This window comes from Phacochoerus africanus, chromosome 2 (assembly GCF_016906955.1).
Source record: "Phacochoerus africanus isolate WHEZ1 chromosome 2, ROS_Pafr_v1, whole genome shotgun sequence".
Lineage (NCBI taxonomy): Eukaryota > Metazoa > Chordata > Mammalia > Artiodactyla > Suidae > Phacochoerus > Phacochoerus africanus.
In genome coordinates, this window is record NC_062545.1 from 160,479,330 (window position 1) to 160,506,482 (window position 27,153).

At 41.5% G+C, this 27,153-nt stretch overlaps 1 protein-coding gene across 1 annotated transcript; it reads right to left on the minus strand.

Annotated features, from left to right (window-relative positions):
- On the minus strand, positions 1-27,153 carry SERPINB5 (serpin family B member 5). The gene is made up of 7 exons (XM_047766999.1): positions 27,019-27,153; positions 18,874-19,048; positions 15,923-16,060; positions 14,498-14,615; positions 11,779-11,921; positions 8,135-8,302; positions 1-1,860 (listed from the first exon to the last, which is right to left on the minus strand). The coding sequence occupies exons 2-7, from the start codon at positions 19,039-19,041 to the stop codon at positions 1,468-1,470; spliced, it is 1,128 nt and encodes a 375-aa protein (XP_047622955.1). The 5' UTR covers positions 19,042-19,048; positions 27,019-27,153; the 3' UTR covers positions 1-1,467.

Consider the following 27,153-nt stretch of genomic DNA (forward strand, 5'->3'; position numbering starts at 1 on the left):
TCATGTAATCAATAATATTTTATTGTCGGCAGCATACAAGAAATTCAATATTGAAGCTTCGGAGCAAGAAGTTCAACCTATTTACAAGGAAACCAAAGGAGAGAAGAAAGAGGGCCTGTCACCAAACCCAGACCTTCAGTGCTGTCTTTTTTCTGTCAGGAATTAATACGTGCACTTGTGGCATAGATAACTTCTCAGAAACATCTTTAAAAACTGCTCTTTTCGTAGGTTACCAACTAGCTAGCTACAGTAACTAAACACACAGACTTTGAAAAAACATGTGTCAAGGCAGCATGAGCACTTCAGTAGCTTTAGTTTTATTTTCTAACAGCAATAAGTTCTTTCCCCCTTTCCTACTATCATAGTTGACAAAGAGACAAATCCCTTGAACCCTCGTAAAATTCTTGTATCAGCTACTGTGCAAGTCTCTGTGTGTTCAGACTCCAAAAGCTTGTGAGTCAGTTAGAATTCCCTGCCAGTTGTCTCTTGTCAACCAAATGATCAGGTATGCATTTTATCGGAAGTGAAAGTGAATTTTTTTTTTTTTTTTTTTTGGCCATCCCATGGCATAGAGTTCCCAGGCTGGGGATCGAACGCGTGTCCCTGCTGCTAGAGAGACACTGTCGATCTCGTTGTGCCACAGAAGGATCTCCAAAAATGAGTTTTTAATAAGATTGGAACTTCCCCTTGAGATGCTGCCTTTCAGCTACTGGAGGTCCAACACTCAAATTTTCAGCAAGTTCTGACACCAAAGTTTTTTCATAAGCAAGCGGCAAACTCATTTGATAGCAAAACCTGACACTTGCAGGCTACTTAGAGTCTTCGTTTATCTATTTTGTGTAAATATTCTGTATTTTGTGGTAGAAATACTAATGTGTTGCCTTACAGGGTGCAGTTGCAGCCTCTATCACTGGGGTTCCATAACATATAATAGGTACAAAACGTTATCTTTCTAAAACCCCCAAAAATCAGAGTTTGAAGAAAATATTTGCCCACAGGGTTTAGCATAGGAGCTGTGGACCTACAGTAGCCTGAACATGTGCCCAAGTTTCATTGGCACCACGAGAGTTTTGTGGAGCCTGCGCACTACAGTTTCTTTAGTCTTTCAGGGAAGTCTGGAATATTCTGTATCCCAGTGAAGGAAGGCAAAACTTTGGGAATAAAATCCTCCAGGTCGCCCTTATAGGAATTTACTTTGTGGAAGACTGTATTCCTGCCCAAAACCCTAGGTTTGACAAGTTACAAATACATATTTTCCTCTAAGGTGATTCCTTTTTGTTAAAAAAAATATTGTCTCTGATGGGGGTGGGAAGGAAGGAACCAAAAAAAGAATTGGAAAAAAAGACCTATCATGGTGAGTACCAACTGCTTCCTGATTGAGTAATATTAACCATTTACTTAGAAAGTGACTCTCTGGATGCAGAATTTACAGGAAAGTCAGATAGGACTTAACCTGGGCTCTAGCACCTAAGGAGAACAGAACTTGCCAAAGAAAATGATGTTTCGAGTTTTGTTGTGTCTGATGATGTAAATAAAAGGGTGGTCAGCATTGAATTCATCCTTGTGTTGCAAGATTCGTGATCCTGGTACCTCTATGGAATCCCCACCATCTTCAGTTATTTCTAAGCACACTTTGTGAATAACATTTGAGAGGGCCACTCCCTTGGTCTCTGACATCCCAGAGAAATCAGATGTATCCTCATTAAAGATGTTTTTCAGCCCTAGGTTTTCCAGGCTAGCCCTGGGATCAATACTCTTTTCCACCTTAAATTTTGGAATGGAGAGTTTGACTTTGGCATTGGCCATGGTGCTGGGATTGGTCCACTGCAAGAGCGTCTCCGAGCTGAGTTGTTTTTCCACCTGAAGGACACAAAGAAGAGGAGAAAAAAATTCATTTCCAATTGTGAAAGATCCTGCTTGATTCAAAACAGAAAATGTCACTGTAAGCCCACTTTGGAAGCAGTGCAGATGGACTGACCATCAAAGATGGAATCAGCTCTGCAGTTTGGGTGTGTAACTACTTCTCTTAAAAATGGTCCACTTGGGGAACTCCCATTATGGCCCAGAGGAAATGAATCCAACTAGGAACTATGAGGTTTCGGGTTTGATCCCTGGCCTTGCTCAGTGGGTTAAGGATCTGGCATTGCCGTGAGTTGTGGTGTGGGTCGCAGACACCGCTCAGATCTGGCGTTGCTGTGGCTGTGGTGTAGGCTGGCAGCTGTAACTCTGATTAGACCCCTAGCCTGGGAACTCCCACATGCCATAAGTGCAGCCCTAAAAAAAAAAATAAAAGGTCCACTCAACCACTGCACTACTGTAGCATTGTTCTTCTCCACTCACCCTATGACAGCGGACCTTTATTTTATAGTCTTTTTAGGGCCACACTCTCGGCCTATGGAGGTTCCCAGGCTAGGGGTCCAATCAGAGCTATGGCCACCGTCCTATACCACAGTCACAGCAATGCCAGAACCGAGCCACATCTGTGACCTACACCACAACTCATGGCAACACTGAGCGAGGCCAGGGATCCAAACTTCGTCCTCATGGATACTAGTCAGGTTCATTTCTGCTGAGACACAGCAGGAACTCGACAGTGGACCTTTTGCTATGAAATTATTTTAAACTATAGAGCAGCTATAGAGAAATGAATGCATGGATTATGATGCTGCATGGATAGTAGTGAAATAAATATAAAATTTGGAGTGTTTTTATACGTAATATTTATTGAAGGCTTATTTTAATTTCTCTACTAGAAAATTCAGAATATTCTTGTTCTAGGCATGGCATCAAATTTAATAACTCAAAGCTAAAATTAGTTCTTTTAAAATGAGGATATGAACTAGGATCATTCTTTAAGATTAAAGGTGATGAAGGCATCCATTTCAGTTGGTTATTTTTGAAATGAGAGCTACGCAACGATGTGTAACATGATTTAGTCATATAATTCTTCACTGAGCAAATCTTAAATTGCTTCTTGTCCTTCTAATCCCTGACTAGTGAGAGGAGAAACATAACAGAGAATGATAACAGTTTGACTATTATATATGGGGCAATCCTGCACTGAAGTTACTCATGTGAAACCTATAAAAATCAGGGAAATGACAAAGTCACAAGTTCTTTTTTAGTGGGGGAGGGAATCATTGGATTTTTTTTACTAGTCTGTGATAAGTATTTTTTCAATGGATATTGTTCAATTTAAAACAGATTATTAAGACCAAAAGATTGTCCTAGGTAACTAGAAATGTTGAGCCAAAAACTACATCCTCTTGCCTATTTACTACTTGAGAGTCAGAAGAGAAGAAAATTTACCCATAAATCAAAAAATAATTAAAAAGAAAAAAAAAGAGCTTTTTCCTCCATTGTGTGGGTCGAATTATCCCCTTCTAAAATTCATATGTTGAAGTCCTAACCCATAGTGCCTTGGAATATGACCTTATTTGGAAATAGGGTCCTTGAAGGTGCAATTAGTTAAGATGAGGTCATTAGGGTGGGCCCTAGCCCCATATGACTGGTGTCTTCTTATAAAAATGGAAAATCTGGACAGAGATACAGACTCACACTCACACAGGGAGAATGCCTTGTGAAGATGAAGGCAGAGACTGCAGTATGTGCCTACAAGTCAAGGAAAGCCAAAGATTGCCAGCATAGCTTCAGAAGCTAGGATGAAGACTCTCCCTCCCGCCCTATGACAAAAACAACCTGCAGACACCTTGATCTTTGACTTCCAACCTCCGGAACTGTGAGACATTAAATTTCTGTTGTTTAAGACCCCAAGTTTGTGATACTTTGTCACAGCAGCCCTAGCGAGCTAAGATGATTTGTATTTTCCTTTTTTGTTGTGGTGGTTTTTTGGTAGCTTGTTTGTTTTCCCATAGCCACAGCATGCAGAGGTTCCCAGGGTAGGAACAGAACCCACGCCCTAGCCACAGCAAGGACAATGCTGGGTCCTTAGGGAACTCCTCTTTTTTTTTTTTTTGTATTCTTGAATATATCTTTCTGAGACTCAAAAGATCATTTCCTTTCATTCTGCATTTTAATAAGAAAAAGATGGTATGAGGGTATTTTAAGGAAGTAAAGTGTAAGACAACTAAATAACGGCTTCAAGAAAAAAGAGAGAGAGAGACGGGATTAAGATGGCGGAATAGAAGGACTGGAGCTCAACTTCTCTCCTAAAAACAACAAAATTCACAACTAAAGACTGAGCAATCTCCGCCCATGGACCGGAAACCCATACCCTACTCCAGAAGAAAAAGAGGAGGCCACATCAAGAGGTAGGAGGGGTGATTTCGTGATATAAACAACCCCATACCTCCCGGGTGGGAAGCTCCACAGACTGAAAACTAACTGGTTCACAGAGACTCATCTACAGAGTTCTGAGCCCCACATCAAACCCTCACATGCTGGGATCTGGCACTGGGAGAAAGAGCCCCAGGAGCATCTGGCATTGAAGGCCAGCGGGGCTTGTGCGCAGGAGCTCCACAGGACTGGGGGAAATGGAGACCCCATTCTTAAAAGGTGCACACAGACTTTCACGTGCACTAGGTCCCAGGGCAGAGCAAGGTCTCCGCAGGAACCTAGGTCAAACCTGACTGCAGTTCTTGGAGGACATCCTAGGAAAACAGGGGTGAATGTGGCTTGCTGTGGGGGAAGGACATTGAAGGCAAAGCTCTCAGGAATATTCAGCAGTTGCCTTTCTCTGGAGGTGGCCATTTTGGGAAAATCTGGCCCCACTCATCAGTCAGCACTGAGAAGGCCCAGGGCAAACAACAATCCAGGTGGGATCACAGCCCCACCCCTCAGTAAACAGGCTACCTAAAGAGCCTCAGGCACACAGCTGCCCCTAATCCCATCCAGAGACTAAGCCCCACCCACCAGAGGGATTAGAATCAGCTCCACCTACCAGTGGGCAGGCATCAGCCCCTGCCATCAGGAAGCCTAAGGCAAGCCCCCATACCAACTTCAGCCACAAGGGGGGCAGACACCAGAAGTAAGAGAGACTACAGCTCTATTATCTATAAAAAGGTCACCACACCAAAAACCTATAAAAATGAAAAGACAGAGAACTATAACTCAGATGAGGGAGAAAGGAAAAACCCCAGGAAATCAGCTAAGCAATGAGGAGATTCTCAGCCTCCAGGAAAAAGACTTTAGACTGTTGATGCTGAAGATGATGCAAGACATTGGACACAAACTGGAGGCAAAGATGAATAATTTACAGGAAACACTGACCAAAGAGATACAAGATATAAAACTTAAACAAGAAGAGATGCAAAATACAATAACAGAAATAAAAAATGCACTAGAAGCAGCTAACAGCAGAATACAGGAGGCAGAAGAATGAATAAGCAAGGTGGTGGACAGATTAGCAGAAATTATGGATGCAGAACAGAAAAGAGAAAAAAGATTGAAAAAAAAATGAAGAGTCTCAGGGAAATCTGGGACAATGTTAAATGCACCAACATCCGTATTATAGGGGTGCCAGAAGGAGAAGAGAGAGAGAAGGGGACAGAAAAAATATTCCAAGAGATAATAGCCGAAAATTTCCCTAACATGGGAAAGGAATCACTCACTCAAATCCAGGAGGCACAACAAGTACCATATAAAATAAACCCAAGGAGGAATACACCGAGACACATGTTAATCAAACTGACCAAAATTAAAGACAAAGAGAAAACACTGAAAGCAGCTAGGGAAAAGAAACAAGTAACATACAAGGGAACCCCAATAAGGTTATCAGCAGATTTTTCAGCAGAAACTCTGCAGGCTGGAAGGGAGTGGCATGATACACTTAACATGATGAAAGGAAAAAACCTCCAACCAAGATTACTTTACCCAGCAAGGCTCTCATTCAGATTTGAAGGAGAAATCAAAACCTTCACAGATAAGCAAAAGCTGAGAGAATTCAGCAACACTAAACCAGCCTTACAACAAATACTGAAGGAACTTCTCTAGGCAGGAAAGAAAAGACAGCAACAGGAAACAAAAATTCCACAAATGACAAGGCTCACCAGTAAAGGTATATATACAGTAAAGACATGAAATCATCCATGCACAATTATACCACCAAAATCCGAATCATGAGAAGAGGTGGGTACAAATGCAGGACACTGGAGATGAACTTGCAATTAAGAGAACAACAACTTTAAACAATCTCATATACATATAGACTCTTACATCAAAACTTCAGAATAACTGCAAACCAAAAATCTACAATTGATACACAAACAAGGAATCTCTGGAGAAGAAATATATCTCACAGTAAATAAGTGCATAATCCACTATGAAGGGGTTCATTTGACATCATTCTTGCAATGCTGAAGTCTTAACATCTGATTCTGATTTCCTCTTCATCAAAGAATTTATGATAATTATAATTAAACAATGCCACTGTACAATTAAATAATACAGTTCTACAATTGTATTATTAATAACCATTTCTCTCCATGGTACAATGTAAGGTCTATAATGTCTTGTTTATCACATCACCTAGAATGGTGTAATGCCTATATTGAAGAATCAATAAGATGTAACAAATTGTGAGGACATATTTACATAATTACATTGTTTTTTAAACAATTTATGCATTTTATATTTTACTTATTTTCAGAGGGTGTATTATTTTTGTTATTCTTACAAGTTAAGTTATTCTTTTTATTATGCTACATAAAATATTTAATGGTATATAAGGCTTTCTTTATAAATTTTAGTTGCATAATATACACTATTTTAATATAATGCTAATTTTTAAAGAAAAATTGAAATGTAATAGATAAAACTAAGTAGTAAAGATGAAAGCCATAAAAAAATGGGATAAAGTATAGAATAAATTTCCTATTTGTTTCAGCATATTTTCCATTCCACTTCTCCAGTGGGAGTCACTTAATCTGTTTCTTAAGATCCATGATATAATAATCTGTGTGAATGTAATTGTGTTTAAATGTATGTATTTTATTCTGTAAAAAATAAAAATACAATTTCAGGAAAAAATAAAAATAAAAACTACCTAAAGAATTACTCATATATTATAAACATCTACTAGATTCTTTTGTGGTTAAAAAAAAAAAGATAAATACCAGATAAAGCAATAAGCAAAATTCATTATGTATAATAAACTGATACTTGATGCATTAAAAAAAAAGAGAAAAGAAAAAAGAGAGAGAGAGACCAAGGCACAAAGTGGAGTGAAAAGGAGAGAGAAGAGTGAATAGAAGAAGAATGAAGAAGGGAATTATAATTCAGTTAGTAAAGTGACAGACAAAACATAATGAGAACCAAAGTAGTAGGCAGGGTGGGGACCAAGTGAGACCATCCCCTGGAAAGACAGCAAGATGTGACTGGAAATAAATCACGTGAATCCTAGGTTCCTTAAAGAGCCCCTTCTTCTTCCTGGCCAAGGGCAGAGGCCCAAGTGGAAGGGTGCTAGGAAGGCGGCAGGGGAGGGCTGAGGAAGAACAGCGGACCTGTGGGGGGCGTTTGGGGGGAATACAGCGCAGAGGGAAAGCAGGTGAAAACAGGCAGATGAAACCTCTACTATTAAACCTCCTGCCTCCACCTGTATAAAAGCATAAGAAAATCTCTTCTATGTGTACGCATTAAAAGAACTTTTCAAAACCCAGAGAGTGTGCAACACAAAGCGTGAGTCCCAAAGTTAACTGTGGACTTGAGTGAATAATGCATCCATATTGGCTCACTGAGTGTAATGCAGAGGTACCACAGAATGCAAGATGTTAACAATAGAGGCCTCTAACCTGGAATTAACCCAGATTGCAACTTCCTGGGTTCCATTCTGATTCTACACACCACCCACGAGTTTGTGACCCCAGACCAGTTACCTACCCTTCTGTGCCTCCTTCCTACTCTGGTGATAGTTTCTAACTCTTGGGATTGCGGTGAGAATTAGATGAACCAGTGCACGTGGGGAACGTACAGTTCCTGGCACATTGTAAGTACCAAACAAACAGATATTACCTGTTTTAATATTAAAGAGAAAGGCCCCCAAAGAACCAAGAAACCCTTGGAGACCGCTGAGCAAGAGACCTGTAAGGCAGGGTTGCCGGGTCACCTCTAGCAACCACAAGCACCGCCCCCTGGGCCCTATAGCGCCTGTGTGTTGAGCCCTCGCCTCCTTCCTCACCTGCTCCAGGCCAGTGGATCCATCCTCTACATCCTTGGGTAGCAGGATGAGCATACTGAGGTGCTTATTTTGAAAAGGAAGCTCTATAATCTTACAATTGATACTGTCGATGTTGCCCATACAGAACGTGGCCTCCATATTCATCATTTGCACTGGCTTGGTGTCTGTCTGTAAAAGGAGAAGAAATTTGATTTGCTTGCTTTCCACATACACACACAAACATACACACACATCTCGACACCTATAGGTACACATACTACTATACACACCACATATACATAACGCTGTTCTTGTCATCATGGCTTAAAGGTCCACATCATCAGAGACTGTCCTGTCAAGAGTTTACGACTTCCTTTGAAAAGTTATTCATGTGATTTATAATTACAGGAGTTATACATAATATAATACTGTATTTGCAGCTATAAAACATTAAAAATAAGACAGGAGGACTGGAAATATAGGCAAACTTTAACTTAGTCTTTATAGATGCCTGTAATTATAAGATCTTTAAACCATTCTTGGTGGAGCTCACTTGAAAGTAAATTCTAGTGCAAACCCACATATCCATTTATACAGCTTTTCCTTATAGAGTGCCTACTAAAGAAAAGTTAGCCTATAGCAGAATAAAATCACATTCGTTTTGTCCTCCGCCTTTGGTTTTAGTTACCCCTCCCTCAGTCCCCTCTTCCTCTTCTGATGCATTTAGAGACAAGAAACTTTGAAATTTAATCTCAAATGTGACATAAAAAGATGCTGTGACCTTGAAAAAGTCATCTAACCTCTCTGGGCCTCAGTTCCCTTATCAGTTGAATGAAGGAATTGGAGATTCCAGAATGATCCTTACTTCTGAGGACCAAAGGAGATGGAGATGGGAGGGGAGAGGGCTACACAGAACAGCGCAACTGTTGCTATATTTTTCTTAAGAAGATATCTGTATCTATCTACATATATGTGTGTGTCTAAAAATCTTCATCAGGGAGTTCCCCTTGTAGCTTAGCTGTTAACGAACCCAACTAGGATCCATGAGGATGCGGGTTCGATCCCTGGCCTGGCTTAGTGGGTTAAGGGTCCTGCATTGCAATGAGCTATGGTGTAGGTCACAGACAGGGCTCAGATCTGGTGTTGCTGCAGCTGTGGCATAGGCCAGCAGCTGTAGCTCTGATATGACCCCTAGCCTGGGAACTTCCATATGTTGCAGGTGTGGCCCTTAAAAAAAAAAAAAGTAAAAATCTCCATCAGATTAGACTACTAATGGTTTCTAAATGTGCATAAATTGTGACCACCAAAAACTGTCATTTATCAGCACGGACTTTGGCTACAATAATCTCATTTTTTTTTTTTTGCAGGGTTTTTTTTTTTTTTTTTTAGGGCTGCACATGTAGCGTATGGAAGTTCCCAGGCTAGGTGTCCAATCTGAACTGCAGTTGCCAGCCCACAACACAGCCACAGCAATGCCAGGTCCAAGCCATGTCTGTGACCTACACCACAGTTCACAGCAAGGCCAACTCCTTAAGCCAGTGAGGCCAGGGACCAAACCCACATCCTTGTGGATACTAGTCAGGTTTGTTATAGCTGAGCCACAATAGGAACTCCCAATAATCCCATTTTCTGAAATATAAATCAAGACATACCTTCTGAAAACAGGACTAAGTAACAATTAGCCCAGGTAATACAGGATATATTATATATTATATGTACATATATGTGTGTGTGAATCCACCTTTTTCAGAATAGGTACTATACTAAACTTTTAAAAATCTAACTTCATCAATTTAGCCAAGCCTTTAAAAGAGACACCAAAGGACAAGAGAATATGTTTAGTAACCTCACTCCCAAAGTTCAGGAGCTGACAAGAGCAATTCAAAGGAAACTAAGGAAAAGTAATAGCCTCTGCACTCAAAAGCAGGGTGTAGGCCCACGCGGACTTGAATAGTGCTTTATTGTTTGGTTTGGTGAAACGCTGACATCAATGGCATTAAATCCTTATTAATTCTCTTCCTAGAGTCTGAGTTTCCAGCATGTGATATGCCCTAGCTTTATGATCTAATAATGAGAATAAAAGAATTGCACATGTCTTCCTCCTGTTGTGAAAGACACCCATTAAAACGTTCTTCAATGTAAAAACCACAGATCTGAGGGTGGTCAGCACAAAAGCCCATGATGAACTCACTATTACAAGTACCTTAAGATGTTCTGGGCTGGCCCTGAAGCTGGTGTGATGGGCACCATTAGCAACATGTTCAAGTTTCATTTAAACATGCTCAAGACCCCTTTGCAAGCCCGTCCCAGGGAGAAGAGCCAACCCCAGCTAAACACTCTGGAGGACACTCTGTGTCAGGGTCAACTCTGTGGGTACAAAGAAAAAGTAATGGAAACTCATCCAGCTAACTCAGGTATAGATTGTATCTTGAAGGTCCTTTCTGCCTGGATTCTAGCACTAAGAAAGTACAATCATAATATTTGGCCAAAGTGATTAATGCTAAGTACTCTAGGTGCTAGGAGAGACCTGAAAACTAGAACTAATGCATGGGAGCTACAGTGTAAACAGGCTACCTTCAGCTATTGTGCTGCCTGACCCATAGTTCTGAGTCTGTATTCTTAACACAAGTCAGATCTCATCAAATGAGACCAAACCACACTATCATACAGATTCCTGGTGTTTCTAGGTCCTCTAATGAAAAGAGTCGATTTTCCAGCCTTGGTTCTTTGGTTTCAAATACAGTAGAGGTACTTTACTTATGTCTATGAATTATTTTTGACTTGGGATGTGGCTTCATTATTCCCTCAACATTATTAATGAGACCTCCCTACAAAACAGATTTCTAATTCTTCCTCATAATGACTCCCAAGTGTGGCAAATGAGTAAACTATGTTTTTTCCTTTACAGCCAACAAGCACCTCAGGGCATCCTATAAAGGAAAATATCAGAACCATTTACTTCGCTATTAACAGGTGAGAAATGAAATCACAGAGGGGCTTATTATTTATTTACTTATTTATTCCTTTTTTTTTTGCCTTTTCTAGGGCCGCTCCCGAGGCATATGGAGGTTCCCAGGCTAGGGGTCTAATCAGAGCTGTAGCTACAGGCCTACGCCACAGCCATAGCAACATGGGATCCGAGCCAAGTCTGTGACCTATACCACAGCTCACGGCAACACCAGATCCTTTAACCCACTGAGCAAAGCCAGGGACAGAACACGAAAACTCATGGTTCCTAGTCGGATTCATTAACCACTGCGCCACAACGGGAACTCCAGGGGCTTATTAACCTGGAACAAGATTCCCAACTGGTCCATATTTCATGATGATCCAAAGGTCTCTGATGCTGGGATTCAGTTTGTTCCTTTTCTTTTCCTTTCTAATGGTCCCAAATATCTGTAGCTATTTTACTATTGGTGATTTATCTTTACCCACTGTTATAAGTTCTAAAAGATCTTACTCAGATATGACCCAGAGGATATTCTAGGAAAAGAATGAAAGGCTCTGGTTTATGGTTCTATTTTGACACTTACCTCCCAGGAAAGAACACTATCTCCTGTGTCTCAGTTTTCTTCATTGGAGTGAATTCCTATGGTCCTTTATGTTGCTATAATTTTTCAGACCTAGAGTTGGGATCCTTTAACTGCTACACACAGCCCACATACCTTGTTGACCCTGAAAGGGCATTCTTTGGTTTCTGATTCAGGAAATTTCTTCATCCATTTTCCAACGAAGTAGGCGGCATTAACCACAAGGATTTTGGTCTGGTCACTGACACTGTTGTCAGCTAAAATGTTCTCAAAGTGGCCTGCAAACAATTTTAAGAAACCACAGGGTTATTCTTACAAACCACATCTGATATCCACACACCAAGTCCACTCACAGATATTCAACCCCGGCTAGAGCCACACAGTATAAGGTCTAGTAGTCCAGATCATCTTATTTCAGAAGGACCCCTTTCTCTCCTTTCATCTTGCCACAACCAGACTTTCCAAAGACAGCTGGGGAGAATGAGGGAAGAGGAGGGAGGAAAAAGAAGAGAAGAGGAGCAAGAAGAAAAGCACAAGCCCCCACTGTGGAATGTCTATGCTGTCCCAGGCAATGGCTACACATGTCATGTGCATGGAATCATGCATTTCTCTCCACTTTACAGATGAGGAAGCTGAGGCTCAGTGTTAAGTTTCTTGCCCAAGATAATGCAGGAGCCAAGGTGCTCTCAGAATTCAAAGCCAAGTCTTTATGACTACAAAGCCTATGTGCAGGAAGGAAAATGCAAGAGCTCTTACTTTCCACCAGGCCCTGTGCTCCATATTGTTACATGTTTTAATCTCACTTCCTTCATGATGATCCTGTAGGGCCAAAGTCATGGTCCCCAATTTATAGTTGAGGAAACTAAGGCTCAGAGTGGCCAAATGGCTTTGCTGGTTCACTTAGCAGCCAAGCTTGTCTTATGCCAGGACAGCACTTTCCTCTTCACCCCACAGCTCCCCGCCCCCTCCCCAAAGTGCACTGTTATCCATGTATTTGCATCAAGGTTGCTGTAATCCCCACCACAGGCTCCATAACAACTGCAATTGCCATAGAGCTCAAATTCCCAACAGCCGAAACAGTTTGATGCTGATAATCCCTTAATAAAATTAAATTCTTGTCTTTGAGTAGCATTGACTTTTTTCACAAAGATTTTCATTTACTTAATCTTTCAAATCTTCCCCCTGCTCCGGTCCAGGAAGTGGACTACCCATGAAGGCCCTACACTGTTTTCATGCTCTGCAGTCACCATCTTAAAATTCTTAATGTAGTTTTTAATAAAGGGTCCTGCATCTTCATTTTGCACTGGGACCTACAAGTGATGTAACCAGTCCCACCAGTGCTATATGATGTGTTAAATATGAAACAGCATCGCTGAAGAAGTAGGGGAGCTAGTAAGTGGTTGTGACTGAACTTAAACCTTGAACTTCTGATTTCCAATTCAGAAATCTTTTCACTAATCTACCTTCTCCAGGTAAAAACAAAACAAAACAAAAAACCCTCACATTGATGAAGACTTTAAAAGGGAGGCCCTGGGAGAGAAAATACAATTGGCTAACAATCTTACAAGCACACAGCAATTTAAATGGAAGCTGCTTTTTTGCTTATACATTTTAAAAGTGTGCCTAACCTGGTATTCCTTAGACCAGACTTTTCTCTTCATATGAAGCCAAAGAAACAATTTCAATAACAAATATATATGGATGTATATATACATCTGTTTGTGCATCTGTATCTGTGGCTACCCTCTATTATTTTGGCTATATTATATTGTTCATTAGCATATATTATCTAATTTGAGCCTCACAGCAACCATGTGAAAATTAAATTAGATCACATATGTCCCCATTTTACGGTTCAGTAAACTGAGGATCCATAACCAAACTCCTTAGTTAATAAGTGGCAATGTCTGGATCTGAATCTGGGTCCTGAATGACTCTTAACTCGTGTCTGTTCCTTGTCCCCCCTCTGCAGTTATGGCATGGGCTCCATCCTTCCTGCGTCAATCAGGCAAGAGGGCTGCCTGGCCATTCTCACAGAGAATGTGTCTCTCTTGCCACAGATGTAGGTCCCTCCCCAGACTTCAGTGACTGCAATGACACCTGAAAAATCTAATTTGCTCTTTCACAATGAGGTGCTGTGGACCAAAGAGGTGCTGGATCTGTGTCCCTCCTTATACAGGTACAAATATGTCCCCTGGGAAGACATATTGGTGAACACTGATTTGCACCCAAACTCATCTTAGCTCCAATTCCTTTCCAGCAAGCAGAGAATTTTAATGGAGGGAGGAGTCAAGAAAGGAAGAGGCCTGAGGGAAGCGCTAAGCCAGAGACAGGACCAGGCAGAAGCAAGGAAGCGATCTTGTGGTAAGACTGAGGACAAGTTTCCACCATGGTTTGTTTTGCTTTGCTTTTTTTAGGTGTGCATTCGATTACCTAAGACCTTCTGTCCTTCTTTCCTTAATATATTTGTGGAATTTTTGAGCCGAAAGTGGTCTCAAGTTATCATCCAAGCCCTTCATTTCCAGATTGAAAAATGAGCCTCAGAACTTGCCCAAAGCTGTACTTTGTTGGAGGCGCAGCTGAGGCTCCAGGAGGGCATGTGGCAGCTCGTTGGAGAGCACCTCCAGGTAAACTAAATCTGAAGCACCTGGAATTTCTGCCAAGTGAGATGATGCAGGAAATGCCCAGAAATCCAAGTGGCTGTAATGACTTGATAAGCAAGAATTTATCTTGTGCACCAAAAACATTCAAGAAATCCTCCAGATGCTCACTTTTATACTTAATAAAAAGATTCCTTAGAAGATACGGTCTGTTTCCTTAGTGATTTGTAGCAGAATAAGTAAAAGATACTTGCCGTCTGTGAGTTCCTTAATTGAGTTGTTGATCTGACCTTTTGTTTCTTCCAATTTATCTTTGAAATCAACAGTCTCCATTTCCTTTGCATAGGGTCTCTTCGTAGAGCTGATGAACTCCTGAAAAATACCCAGTTTATAAAATTGCCAAGCCCTTAAAGTCTGTAGTTAAACCATCAAGTTGTTATACAATTCTAACACAAGTACTTTTAAATGTCTATTGCTGTGGGAGTTTCCGATGTGGTGTAGTGGGTTAAGAATCCAGCTGCAGCAGCTGGGGTTGCTGAGGAAGCTCAGGTTCAATCCCCAGCCCCACGTAGTGGGTTAAAGGATCCAGCTTTGCTGCAGCTGAGCTCGGATTCGATTCCTGGCCTGGGAACTTCGATAACTCTTGGGTGCAGCCATTAAAAAAAAAAAAATCTATTACAATGACTATTCTCAAAATCTGAAAAACCTCATGTAAAAGTCAATGAATTTTCTTTGTATTAAGTATTTCATTTGTTCAGTTCTAAGACAATATCAATTATTAAATGCTTCCATCAATTTAGTATCAGTTTGGGGGGAAAAAAGCAGCATCATGGTAAATGCATACAATTATAATATAGATTCCAATTTCAGAAACATTCAGATGTAAATACAAATAAAATGTAAATATACATAAGCTTATAGACAAATGTCTTAGAAGAGAAGAAATGTACAGAAACTCTGTAAGAAGAAAATTTTTATCCTCACCAAAATTAGGATTCTATAGATGTTTGCTACTCAGTGCTGTACGCCCTGTTGTTTAAGGAGAAAGAGGTTTAAATCATGAGCTGTCTTGCATCTATAAAGATGCACTTGGAGTTACCATCGTGGTGCATCGGAAGTGAATCCAACTAGGAACCATGAGGTTTCGGGTTCAATCCCTGGCCTCATTCAGTGAGTGAAGGATCTGACGTAGCTGTGAGCTGTGGTGTAGGTTGCAGTGTAGCTTCCAGGGGATCCTTCGTTGCTATGGCTCTGGTGTAGGCCGACAGCTGTAGCTCCAAGGGGACCCTTAGCTTGGGAATCTCCATATGCCGTGGGTATGGCCCTAAAAAGCAAAAAACAATAATAATAACAAAATAAAGATGCACTTATTAGAGAATTAATAACCTCGTACTCCAGTTCTCTCAAAGAAGAAGCTAAGAAGAAGGGTGGGATTTGTGAGTGTTTGAGAAGATAAATGGAGCCCACAGCTTCCCTATATTTTAAGCTAGAATATGTGACGGCAACTGATTCCCACTATATTCCACCTTCCCATTAGGCCTAATTTATTTTAAATAAATCATAAATGAGCATCCTAGGAGTAATTTTCACGAGGGAAAAAAAAAGTTATTGGTCTAACCATGAGAAAATGTCATCCCTGGTAAACGGTTGAATCTTGCTAACTGCTTGGAACCACTTACCATAGAAAGATCCAGAGCTTTGTCTACGTAGAGCCGTTTGATTAGTTTCAGGGAGTAAAAGGAACTAAGTTTGTTGACATCCGATGTTACTGTTTGAAATCCAAAGGGCACATCTTTGACATTTTCAAAATGAAGGACCTGTGAAGAAAAAAAGTCTGTGGCCTTTGAAGCATTGCCGCTTCCCACTGCCATTAACATGTGATCCTGGGCAACTTCCTCGCCTTGATCCTGGGTATTTCCCAGCTCTACTGTGCCCAAAAAGCAAGGCTTCACAATCTTAGCACAGCTGACACTTCAGACTGGATAATTCCATGCAGGGGGTGGGAGCAGCTGTCCTAGGCATTCCCTGACCAATGAAGGTGCCAGTGCCACTCGTTCTTCTGTTCGTGACAACAAAAATGTCTCCAGACATTGCCAAATGTCCTGGAAAGGAGCGAGGGCAGGAAGGGGCACATTGTCTGTCCCCTGGTGAGAATCACTGCCGTAAAGATGCTCTTCGCCTGATTTAACCATAAGGAAAATTTGCCTCCATGCTCTTTTCCACACTTGCAGAAGAGTGAAGCTGAGTTATACTTTCTATCCAATTTAGAGACAAGAAGAGATTAATACCGAGAGACAATCATTAGGCAAGTATCAGATTCCAGGACAGATTGGCAATCTAGGGTGTATCCCTTCTGTTGCTCTAATAAGGGCCAAATAGCTGATACGTCTTTCATAGCAGGCAGCTGCCACAAATGGGGAGCTGCCCTGGTGGGCTCCAGATAGCCCTGCCTTTGAATCCCAGTCTGTACCTACTAGAAATGTAATCTTGCCTAACTCTTCGAAACCTCACTTTCCCAACTGTAATATGGCCCGAGAATACCTACTTTTCTGAGTTGCTCTGAGGACTACAGACATTATATGTAAAACACCGAAAATATCATATGGATTCACAATATTAATAATTATTATTCTAAGCCACTTAAAACTAGGATGCTGTCTTCTGGAAGGCTTCAATCCTTTTATTTTGTTTCTGACTTCTCTTTTGTTCCAACCAATAGCCCAGCATCTCCTCTGCCCAAAACATGATGTCAGGATAAGGTGATGCTCTCCTCACTCCTAACTCATAATAACCACACCCTGATGCCACACCTCAGTAACACCACTAAATGGGCACATTGCACCAATGAGTCACACAGTCTCAGTACTGCAGGATCAAATGGACTAGTCCAAGGCATAAATAACTCTCCTGCTCTCTCTGCCTAATGACAAGCAAGAAGACTTGCAAGTTAAAGAATCCAAGTAACTACTGTGGGGGATCAACTGTATGTACTGAAAAGACCTTCATTATTATTACTGACGAATGGACCCACTACCAGGAAGTCCTCTTTTCTGTCTCTTCTCTAATAGCAGAGAGAAATGAGGAATGGGGTAGGGATTGCAGGGTAGAGGAGCTAAAAGAGGAGGGCAGATGAGAAGATACAGCTCCATCTCTCCTCTATTCAAGTTTCCTTTTCCAGTCCTCCTCAATTTCAAGTGTAAATTCTTCATCCTGACCCAAATAACATTTCCTGGGCCATAGTTTCTGAGGATCAATGGGTATAAAAAGATTTATGGGTATTTTTTAATGTTTCTGAGCTCATGGAAAGAAAGACTCTGTTGAACTAGAATGGTCAACGTAAGAATAATAATGGAACGAAATTAGAAGGGCTTTCACTTACCATGTACAGGTAAATAGTGGCGTGGGCGGGGGCGGGGGGAAATGAGCCCCCCACCCCAAAATGGGTAAAGGAGGTCAAAAGTACAAAATTCCAGTTTATAAAATAAACAAGTCATGAGGGTTAATGTCCAGCCTGGTGACTATGTTAATAACACTCTTCTGCACATTTGAAAGTTGCTAAGAGAGGAGATCTTAAAAGTTCTCATTACAAAAAAAAAAAGAATGTAACTGCATATGGCGACAGATGTTAACTAGACTTCCTGGGGTGATCATTTTGCAATATATACAAAGAGGGTGACCATTATATTTTATATTTATATATGTATATTTAATTACATACACCTAAAACTAATATGATTTTACATGTCAATTATACGTCAATGTTTTAAACAAAATAGAAATAAATAAGGACTTAAAATGTAACAGTATGGAAAATCACCTCATTTGAAGGTCTAAGAACTTTACAAAGATAGTCAACTATAGCCAAAAAGAAACTCTTAAAAAACTTTTATTTAGATCTGCACACACATATATATGTATATATATATATATATATATATATATATATATATATATATATGTCTATATACGTGTGTGCATGTGTATGTGTTAAAACATCATCTTAGTCTGTTCTCAAATGGAATACTCAAGCCCCAGGGAGTATTCTAAAACATAAGTAGACACAATCCATCTTATTTATCCATGTAACTTAAAGGTAGATGATTTTAAATGTTATTTCTATATTGAAATAAGTCTGGATATATGATAGCTATCCAACAGGGACACAGAATGGGGTAGACTACATTATAGAGTGCAGTTTAGCCTGCATCTTAATCTAAAGCATAATGCTGTACATATAAATTTTGTGCATAAGACAGGGGTGTAAATTTACACCCTCTCTGGTTGGGGTATTTGTGGCGAAACATTTAACAAACATCATCTTGATTGACACTTACAATATAACCTGTAGAAAATGTCAGGTGACTCCCCAAAAGGCATTTGCTAATGGAAAACTTGGGATTACCTAGCAGATCCCCAGGTTCTCCACCACAACGTGGTGCCTGTTCTAAACGTGGGTTGCAGGACAGATAAATGAGCTTTCCAAAAAAGGATGAAGAGAGAGTTCTGGAAATGGCAAAACTCCCAATCCTGAGCAATTGTGACCAAGAGCCTCATTCCTTTTTCCCTAGGCACCACCTGTGTGTTCTCATAACTGTTCCCACTCAAAGCAGAAACAAAGTGTGGGGCTTACCTGTCCAATTTCCTTTGCTGTGTCACCTTTGGCACCCACTTGAGCAAGTGACAGAGAGGTGGAGAGACAGATTGGAGAGAAGAGGACATTGCCCACTGGCTCCTTTTCACACAGGTGTTTGAACAGGTCAACTGCAAAAGCTGAATTTGCCAGTTGCAGGGCTTCCATTGTGTGCCTAGAAAAAAGGATAAGAGTGAGGTTCTATCTACAGCATCTTTAGAGTGTTCTCAATGTTCTGCCAATGCAATAAGAATTCTAGTCGAACAAAGTAAATGTTGGAGTTCCCTGGTGGTGCAGTGGGTTAAGAATCCAGCATTGTCACTGCTGTGGCTCAGGTCGCTGCTGTGGATGGGTGCAGTCCTGGCCTGAGAACTTCCACCTTCCGCATCCCAAGGGTGCAGCCAAAAAAAGGTAAAGGTCTTGGGTAGAAGAGAGGAAGGAAGGAACTTTCAGTAAATACAAATTTAAAAGCCAGCAGTGAAAGAAACTTCTGGGCTAATGTCTTAAAGTCTAAATGCCCAGTATGTGAGGTGCTCTGTGTGTACAGCTCTTCCCTGGGATGTACAAATTCAGGTCAACTCGGCCACAGGGGCCATTGTCAGGGGCCCAGTGGTCACACCTCTTCTCCTGTACATGGTCAGAACAATGGACAGCACTGATCAAAATCGTTGGCTTTATTTATCCATATTGTTTCAATTACAATGTAGGTTAAAACATACAAAATTGAATTTTTTGTAGATCAAAAACAGTCAAATCACAGCAGTTTTGTGTGGTTCAGGTTAATACTTAGTAAGTGTTATGAGCTGCATTGTGTCCCCACCCCTCAAAAAATATATTGAAGTCCCACCCCAGGTGCCTGTGAACATGACCATAGAGTCTTTGCAGATTTAATCAAGTTAAGGTCATCAGGGTGGCCCTAATACAATATGAATGCTGTCCTTATAAGAACAGGGGAAAAGCACAAAGATAGACATGCGCAGAGGGAAGATGCTGTGAAGACACACAGGGAGAAGGCCATGGGACCACAGAGGCAGAGATTATAGGAGCCACACTTCTATAAGCCAAGACACCAAGGATCTCTGACAACATCAGGAGCAAGAGAAAGGCCTGGAACATGCCCTCCCCAAGAGCTTGAAGAGAGAATGGCCCCCAACACCTCGAGATTCCAGACTTCTGGCCTCCTGAACTGTGAGACTTTTAAGCCACCCAATTTGTGGTACTTTGTTACTACAGCCTTAGGACACTGATAGAATAAGTAATGCCTTTGTCAGGCACCTAGAACATAGTAATATTTAATAAATAATAGCTGTTGGAAGTTCCCATTGTGGCTCAGCAGTAACAAGCCCAGCTAGTATCCATGAGGATGCGGGTTCAATCCCTGGGCTCGCTCAGTGGATTAAGGATCTGATGTTGCAGTGAGCTATGGTGTAGGTCGTAGACACGGCTCACTCAGATTCTGTGTTGCTGTGGCTGTGGTGCAGGCCAGCAGGTGTAGCTCTGATTCGATCCATAGCCTGGGAACTTCCACATGACGCAGGTGTGGCCTTAAAAAGCAAAAAAACAGACAAACAAACAAAACCTGTTACTATTTTTGTTGTTAGCATATTACCTAAACAAAGTATTAAAGATCCCCTGAGTACCCCCCTTCTCTGAATTTTCGATCTCTTTGGGCAGATAGGTAGAACATAAGCGGCATGCAGGGCTGCCCATGCCATGTGGGCAGCAGAACAAGGGACAAGGGAGGAAAGATAAGAGAGAGGGCGGCTTCTGCTAAAAATACGGAGCTGGTAAAGTGGAGCTAGCAGCAGTGGGCCTCTGGTCTTGTTTGAGAACTCCCATTCTGAGGCAGAGGTTCTTTCTCCAAGTGGTATCAGTAGACCCCTGACAATCCCTAAGACCCTTTCTGTGGATCTGTGAGGTCAAAACCACTTTTTTTTTTTTTTTGGCTTTTTAGGGCCATACGCTTGGCATATAGAAGTTCCCAGGCTAGGGGTCAAATCCGAGCTACAGCTGCCGACCTACACCACAGCCACAGCAACACCAGATCCAAGCCATGTCTGTGAACTACACCACAGCTCAAGGCAACACCGGATCCTTAACCCACTGAGTGAGGCCAGAGATCGAACCCCCATCCTCATGGATCCTAGTCGGGTTCGTTAACTGCTGAGCCATGAAGGGAACTCCACAAAACTATTTTCATAATACTACTTAGATAACATTTGCCTTTCACTCTTTTTTTTTTTTTGTCTTTTCGCCTTTTCTAGGGCCGCTTCCTGCAGCATATGGAGGTTCCCAGGCTAGGGGTCCAATTGGAGCTGTAGCCTCTGGCCTACGCCAGAGCCACAGCAACTCGGGATCCAAGCCGCGTCTGCAACCTACACCACAGCTCACGACAACGCCAGATCCTTAACCCACTGAGCAAGGCCGGGGACCGAACCTGCAACCTCATGGTTCCTAGTCGGATTCGTTAACCACTGTGCCACGACGGGAACTCCTCATTTGCCTTTCACTCTTAATCTCTGACAAATAGACCGTGGAGTTTTCCAGAGGCTATATGACGTGTCTTCTATCAAACAAAATATTAGAGAGATTTGCAGAAATGAAAAACAATGTTCCTCCTCTACCTGCCTTATTTTACTTTAGAAAACAGTTGTTTTTCATAAAGATATGTTATCCGTGTCAATATGTAATGGTTACATTATTGCTATTTTTAATTAATTAGTAAATAAATATTTCAAAATTTTATCAGTTTTAATTTTTTATTTGGTAAATACTGACAGATATAATGAACATTTTTTTTAAAAATGAAATAAAAGCTCTTTGGGATCCTCAGTAATTTTTAAGAGTGTAAAGGGGGAGGTGTGGCACAGTGGGTTAAGAATCCAATTGCAATGGCTCAGGTCCTGCAGGGGTGTGAGTTCAATCCCCAGCCTGGAGCACTGGGTTAAAGGATTTGGCATTGCCACAGAGGCAGTGGAGGTTGCACCTGAGGCTCAGATTTAATTCCTGGTCTGTGAACTTCCATGTGCCACAGGTGCAGCCATAAAAAAAAAAGAAAGAAAAAGAGAGAGAGTGTGTGTGTAGAGGGGTCTTAAGATTAAAAATTAGAGAAGCACTGTGCTAATGAAAGGTCTATCTATCTACCTAGTTCTAGTGCTGTAGTTACTGATGGATGAAGCCCGAAGGTACCTGGTAAGTCCAGCAGTCAGGGCACGACCCTCTCTAGAAAAGCAGAGCTGAGCTACATGAACTCCTCAGGCTCTGGATGACCCCACAGTAGCATGTTTCTAAGGGGCATAGATGGAGATCACTACCCCTGTATGACTAGTATATTTATCAAGGTTTGGAGCATCCCCCCTCAAGACCCTGAGCAGTCATGCACACAGACAGAAAGCTCAAATATGACATTGAAGGTCCTCACGTAGGACATGCTCCCTGGCATCAGACAAAGCATCACCACTCGAGAGGGCTTCCTTCATCCACGACCCAAGAATGCATTAGAGTCAAATGCATGAATAGGATATGAGTCTTTCACCTTATAACGGAACAGAAATTCAGAAAGAAAAGATGGGAGAATAAGATCAAGGAATGGGCCCCTGGTCTTAGAGTTCTTCAGAATTCTCCCTTTTATGGGACATGTGGCTTGTGCATAGCATGGAATCAAAAAGATCATAATATATCTCAGAGTCTGTAAAAACACGTTCCTTAGCAAAAAAGCTCACTGGGCATCTCCAGTGACTGCTTCCTCCTTTTTTTATGTCAAATTAGTACAGCTAAGGGAACTCATAGTCTCATTACAAACTGAGAATAAGGTAACCTGAAGTCAGCACAGGCATCCTTCATTTCTTTTATGGCCACTACATTATTCTTTCTCTCTCTTCTGGGGAGGGCTCAGGGCCACAGGATGACAGTGTACTCCCAAGGGAAGCAGCGCAGCATGAGGTGAGCAGACAGATGGCTGAGAGACAGGAACAGATGCACATGGAGTGTTTTGACCTGTATGCTCATCACGAGAAAATTAAAAGAATCTTCTCCAAAGGTTTGGGGGATCCCAAACAGACTTTCAGGGCAAGTCTGGCTTTCTCCAGCAGCAAATTTGGCATTGATAATGCTGAGTTCCTCTATGACTTAAATTTAACATGAGCTATTTCTCCAGCAAATGGAAAACCCTAAATGATCTATTTTCTTCACTACATAAAGAAGCTTAAACCCAGGTCCCAATGAACTTTTCAAAGCTTCAACAACTCATGGCCTAATCACACCAAAAATAATATGAAAGCACACCAACCGTGTTTTAACAAACATAAGCAGTTCTTCCCAGCATGTATTTCCAGCCACCCAAGGGGAGAAATTAGAATAATTTTCCATAATTTATAACAAACTTTAAAGTTTGACTTCTTTAGGGTGCAAGGCCTTGGAGTAACCTGCTGAGGGAGTTTGACAATAAACATTGAAAAGTGGATCCCAGAAGTGGACCAAAGGGTAAGGAAATGCCATCTTTTTCCCCTGAATGTTCATTTCTTTAACATTTTGAGATTCATTTCTTCTAACTGGCTCTATGTGAGTACAAAACAATGGTGGCTTTTGGTAGAACTAATTACACAATAGAATTAACACTGTGTTGCAATTCAAGGCTTAGCATCAGTCCCTGTTGGAGAATGTAAATCACAGCATGCCTGACATCTGAGATGTCCATAGGGGCAAATGATCACCAATTAAGTAATCAATCAAATGTTGCTTGGGAAATCTGATCAGTTGCTTGGTGATTAGTCCCAAGTGACCTAAAAACACAGTAATGCCAATCTGGTCTGAGGTAGTTCAATTTTGGCCACAGGCAATCGCCACCTCATGGTACTGCAAGACAAGCATTTAAACAAATCTCAGCAACTTTAGCAATACACTCCCAAGAAAATAGGTCAGGTTCCTATGCAGATATTTTTGCATAAGCAAATACTACCAAAATTATGGGTATAGCAGTAGAGATTAGCAATTCCTATATAGTAAATTTATGTCTAATGATGTGTTCAGGGTGCTAAAATCACTGCAGATTTTTTTTTTCATTTGATAATCCTGCTGTTACAGAGATAACTTCTTTCATTTTCATAAAAACCTTAATGATTAGAACAAGTAAAGAGAAATTTATTTACAGCTCCAATGTACAAAACCCTACATCTTTCAGTCACTTATAATTTTAGAAGTCACTTTTATTTTAATCAGAGAAATGTGAGATGGAAGTTCAAGTAGTAATATAAAGGCAACAAACAACAAAAAGTTGTAAAAAATTTAATTGTAAAGTTGCTAGGTTTGTTCTTATTATTTGCAATATGTTCTAAAGTCATAAACCTTTAAAGGGAGGCAAGATCTTGAAATGGATCTGGTCTGGCCCTACCTCTTCATTTTACCTGAGGAAAGTGAGGCCAACAGAGATGAGGTGATTCTCCCTGGGCACCCACATGGAGAGTAAGAGTGGTTAAACCAGACCTGGCACTTACCTCTGTGTCCCAGCCTGGTGGTTCCCAACCACTCTTATCACCTTCCTTCTCTGTAATTGTGTCTTTGCTGGCATTTGTTCTCTCAGGAGTCTTTAGAGTTTCAAAATTCTACACTTCCTTGCATTGCCCCTCTAGAGATACTAAGATACTTTACATGTGGTCCTCTTTTTTTCTTATGTGTTTTCTTTTTTTTAATCAACTCAAACCTTTTTTTCCCCTGGTTTTCCTACTTGAAGAAACAGTTGTTCTCTTTCTACCATTTGTGTTGCAAACTATTAATATTATATGACTTTCATTTAACACATATTAACTGAGTACATAGTAATGGATAACAGGCAGTGAGCTAGACATTAGGAAATCAAAGGTGAACAGAGCATGGTTCCCAACTCCAAGGAGTATTACCTAGTGGCATGATATGTCTGCAGGTATGATGGGTGTTTTGATGGGGGGGGCACAAGTTGTTATGCAGCCCTCAGGGGAGTCAGCACACTCAGAGTAGAAATCTCAGTGACATCTCCTCAGAGACAGTGACATCTGATAAGTCACACTAAGGATGAGTCCTAAAGAATAAGGAGGAGTTTTTCATGCAAAAATATGTCCTAGAGAGAACAAGATAGCAAGTAGTCCAGAAGGAATGGAGATGCCTGCCGTAGAGTGTGAGAAGGGGCCTGGAGCTCACTTCTCTGGACTGAGAGCTGCTCATTGGCCCTTGCTTCAAGATTTCTAAAGTTTTTAATGCCTCTAAGCCAATATTCCTCAAACTCTTCATCAGTAGATCATTTGGGTGAGATAAAGGCTCTTCGGTGGAGCCGGTTCTTAGGTAATGCCTTGAGAAAAGTTTGCCTCTTGTAACAACTGTAATGGAATGTCTAAAACCACTGTCTCTGCAGTTTGCTTTCTAACCTCAGAAGGAAAAATGTTGGAACCAAAGTAAGAAAATAGATCTTGCAACTTCTGCCGTATGAAAGAATATCTGAAGGATTAGTGAAATAATGAAATGAATAAATGTATATGAAAAGTGCCTTGTTAGCAGGAAAGGACAATGGAGCTCTTATTAACAGGTCAGCTGCTTAATTTCCAATGGGAAATTCTGAAATTTAATTAGGGAGCCTCTGCTCTGCTCAGATTTTCTGAGATATTGTATCTACTCCCATCTATTTAGAAGCCTGATCTTGACCACTGAGCCATCCCACTGCTGCCTACCAATAAACTAGAGTCAGACTTGCCACAACAGAATGATCAAGAGTGCTTAGACTTCATGCCCCCCCAAAGTTAACCCTCACCCCAAAGGGACTGAAGTGGCAGAATTCAGGCTCTAGGAAGCAAATATATAAACCCCATGAGCTATATAGAGAACACTTTCTTCAGACAAATTTCCATCTCTCCAGCCATCCAGAGACATTAGCATGTGTTGATGGGGACTGAGGTTTGGACGCACCTAGTTCTATTCAAAATCTTTTCTGTGATGTAGGGGTGACAAAGCTGCTGAGAAAACCCATGGTGATCTGGAAAAGTCCAGGCGCTGTGAGTTCAAGGTTTTGTTCCCACTTCATCCTGTCCTATATAAGCCAGGGGACTTTGGACGCCACTGCTCACCCACAAAGTGGGGAGGCTAAATTGAAGAATGTGTACATCCCCTTAGCTCTGCTAATCTGAGCCTAATCTGACTAGGCCTACAGAACAGGCCGGTTAAATTACTCTTTAGTGTGACATGCTTCAAGAAAGCCATAAAAAGACTAGCATCTGTGAAGACTAGGAGCCAAACTATTTGAAAAGTCACACAGGAACACATCTTTGAAAACTTGTTTCAAGTATCCTGAAACTCCGGAAAGAGGAAGGGAGAATCCTTTCTGCCTGGAGGAATGAGATTGCACTGACTGGAGGCTTTTTTGTCTTTTTTTTTTTTTTTTTTTTTTTTTTTTGCCGTTTCTTGGGCCGCTTCCCTCGGCATATGGAGGTTCCCAGGCTAGGGGTCCAATCGGAGCTGTAGCCACCAGCCTACGCCAGAGCCACAGCAATGGGGGATCCGAGCCGAGTCTGCGACCTACACCACAGCTCACGGCAACGCCGGATCGTTAACCCACTGAGCAAGGGCAGGCACCGAACCCGAAACCTCATGGTTCCCACGACGGAAACTCCTGACTGGAGGCTTTAAAATGCCCACCCACCCTCCCTCCAAACAAGGCAGTTCCAAAGTCTGACTTTCACCCTCAGTGCCAACCAGGAAGGTGAGCTAGACACCCATGTGCAGCTAACTTTCTCCAGATTTGAGGCACCACACCCAGAACCTAGCACCACAAAACTCATTCTGAGCTCCAAGGTAGGACTGAACGTGTCCTCAGAAATATTTCCTCCTCCGCGAATCCCATCCCGTTTGGGCGCCCCAAACACCAAAACTTCCTGGCCTGGCTGCTTTTACCTTGTATGGTTAAGCCATTTTGCTCCCTACATGGCCTGACTGGTTCCTAAAAGACTGGGTACTGGAAATGTTGTCCAGTAGGGAGCGGTAGCCGTACTGAAGCCAACAGCCTCGCCTTGAACATAGCCCTTACGTCGACCTTGTTCACCACCTCAAATCAGCTCCGAGAACTATTTGTTTTAAGACTTGCCCCAAAGAAGGAAATTACCAGCCTGCTATCTGCACTTTGCTTACCTGAAGTTACAGCGATCCTGGGAAACGCACAACCAGGGAAAAGGAAAGCCAGGTGCACAGAGACCTTGATGTGGAATCAATTCTGTGGGACAGAAGCCGGGGAGCTGGCTCCCCTGAATGCCAGACCTGGGCCAC

Coding starts and splice junctions, on each gene's coding strand:
- SERPINB5 (XM_047766999.1), bottom strand. CDS start 19,041: ATGGAAGCCCTGCAACTGGCAAATTCAGCTTTTGCAGTTGACCTGTTC. Junction 16,061..18,873: donor CAGCAAAGGAAATTGGACAG/GTAAGCCCCACA, acceptor TTTTCTTCACAG/GTCCTTCATTTTGAAAATGT. Junction 1,861..8,134: donor GATCCACTGGCCTGGAGCAG/GTGAGGAAGGAG, acceptor TGTGTCCTTCAG/GTGGAAAAACAACTCAGCTC.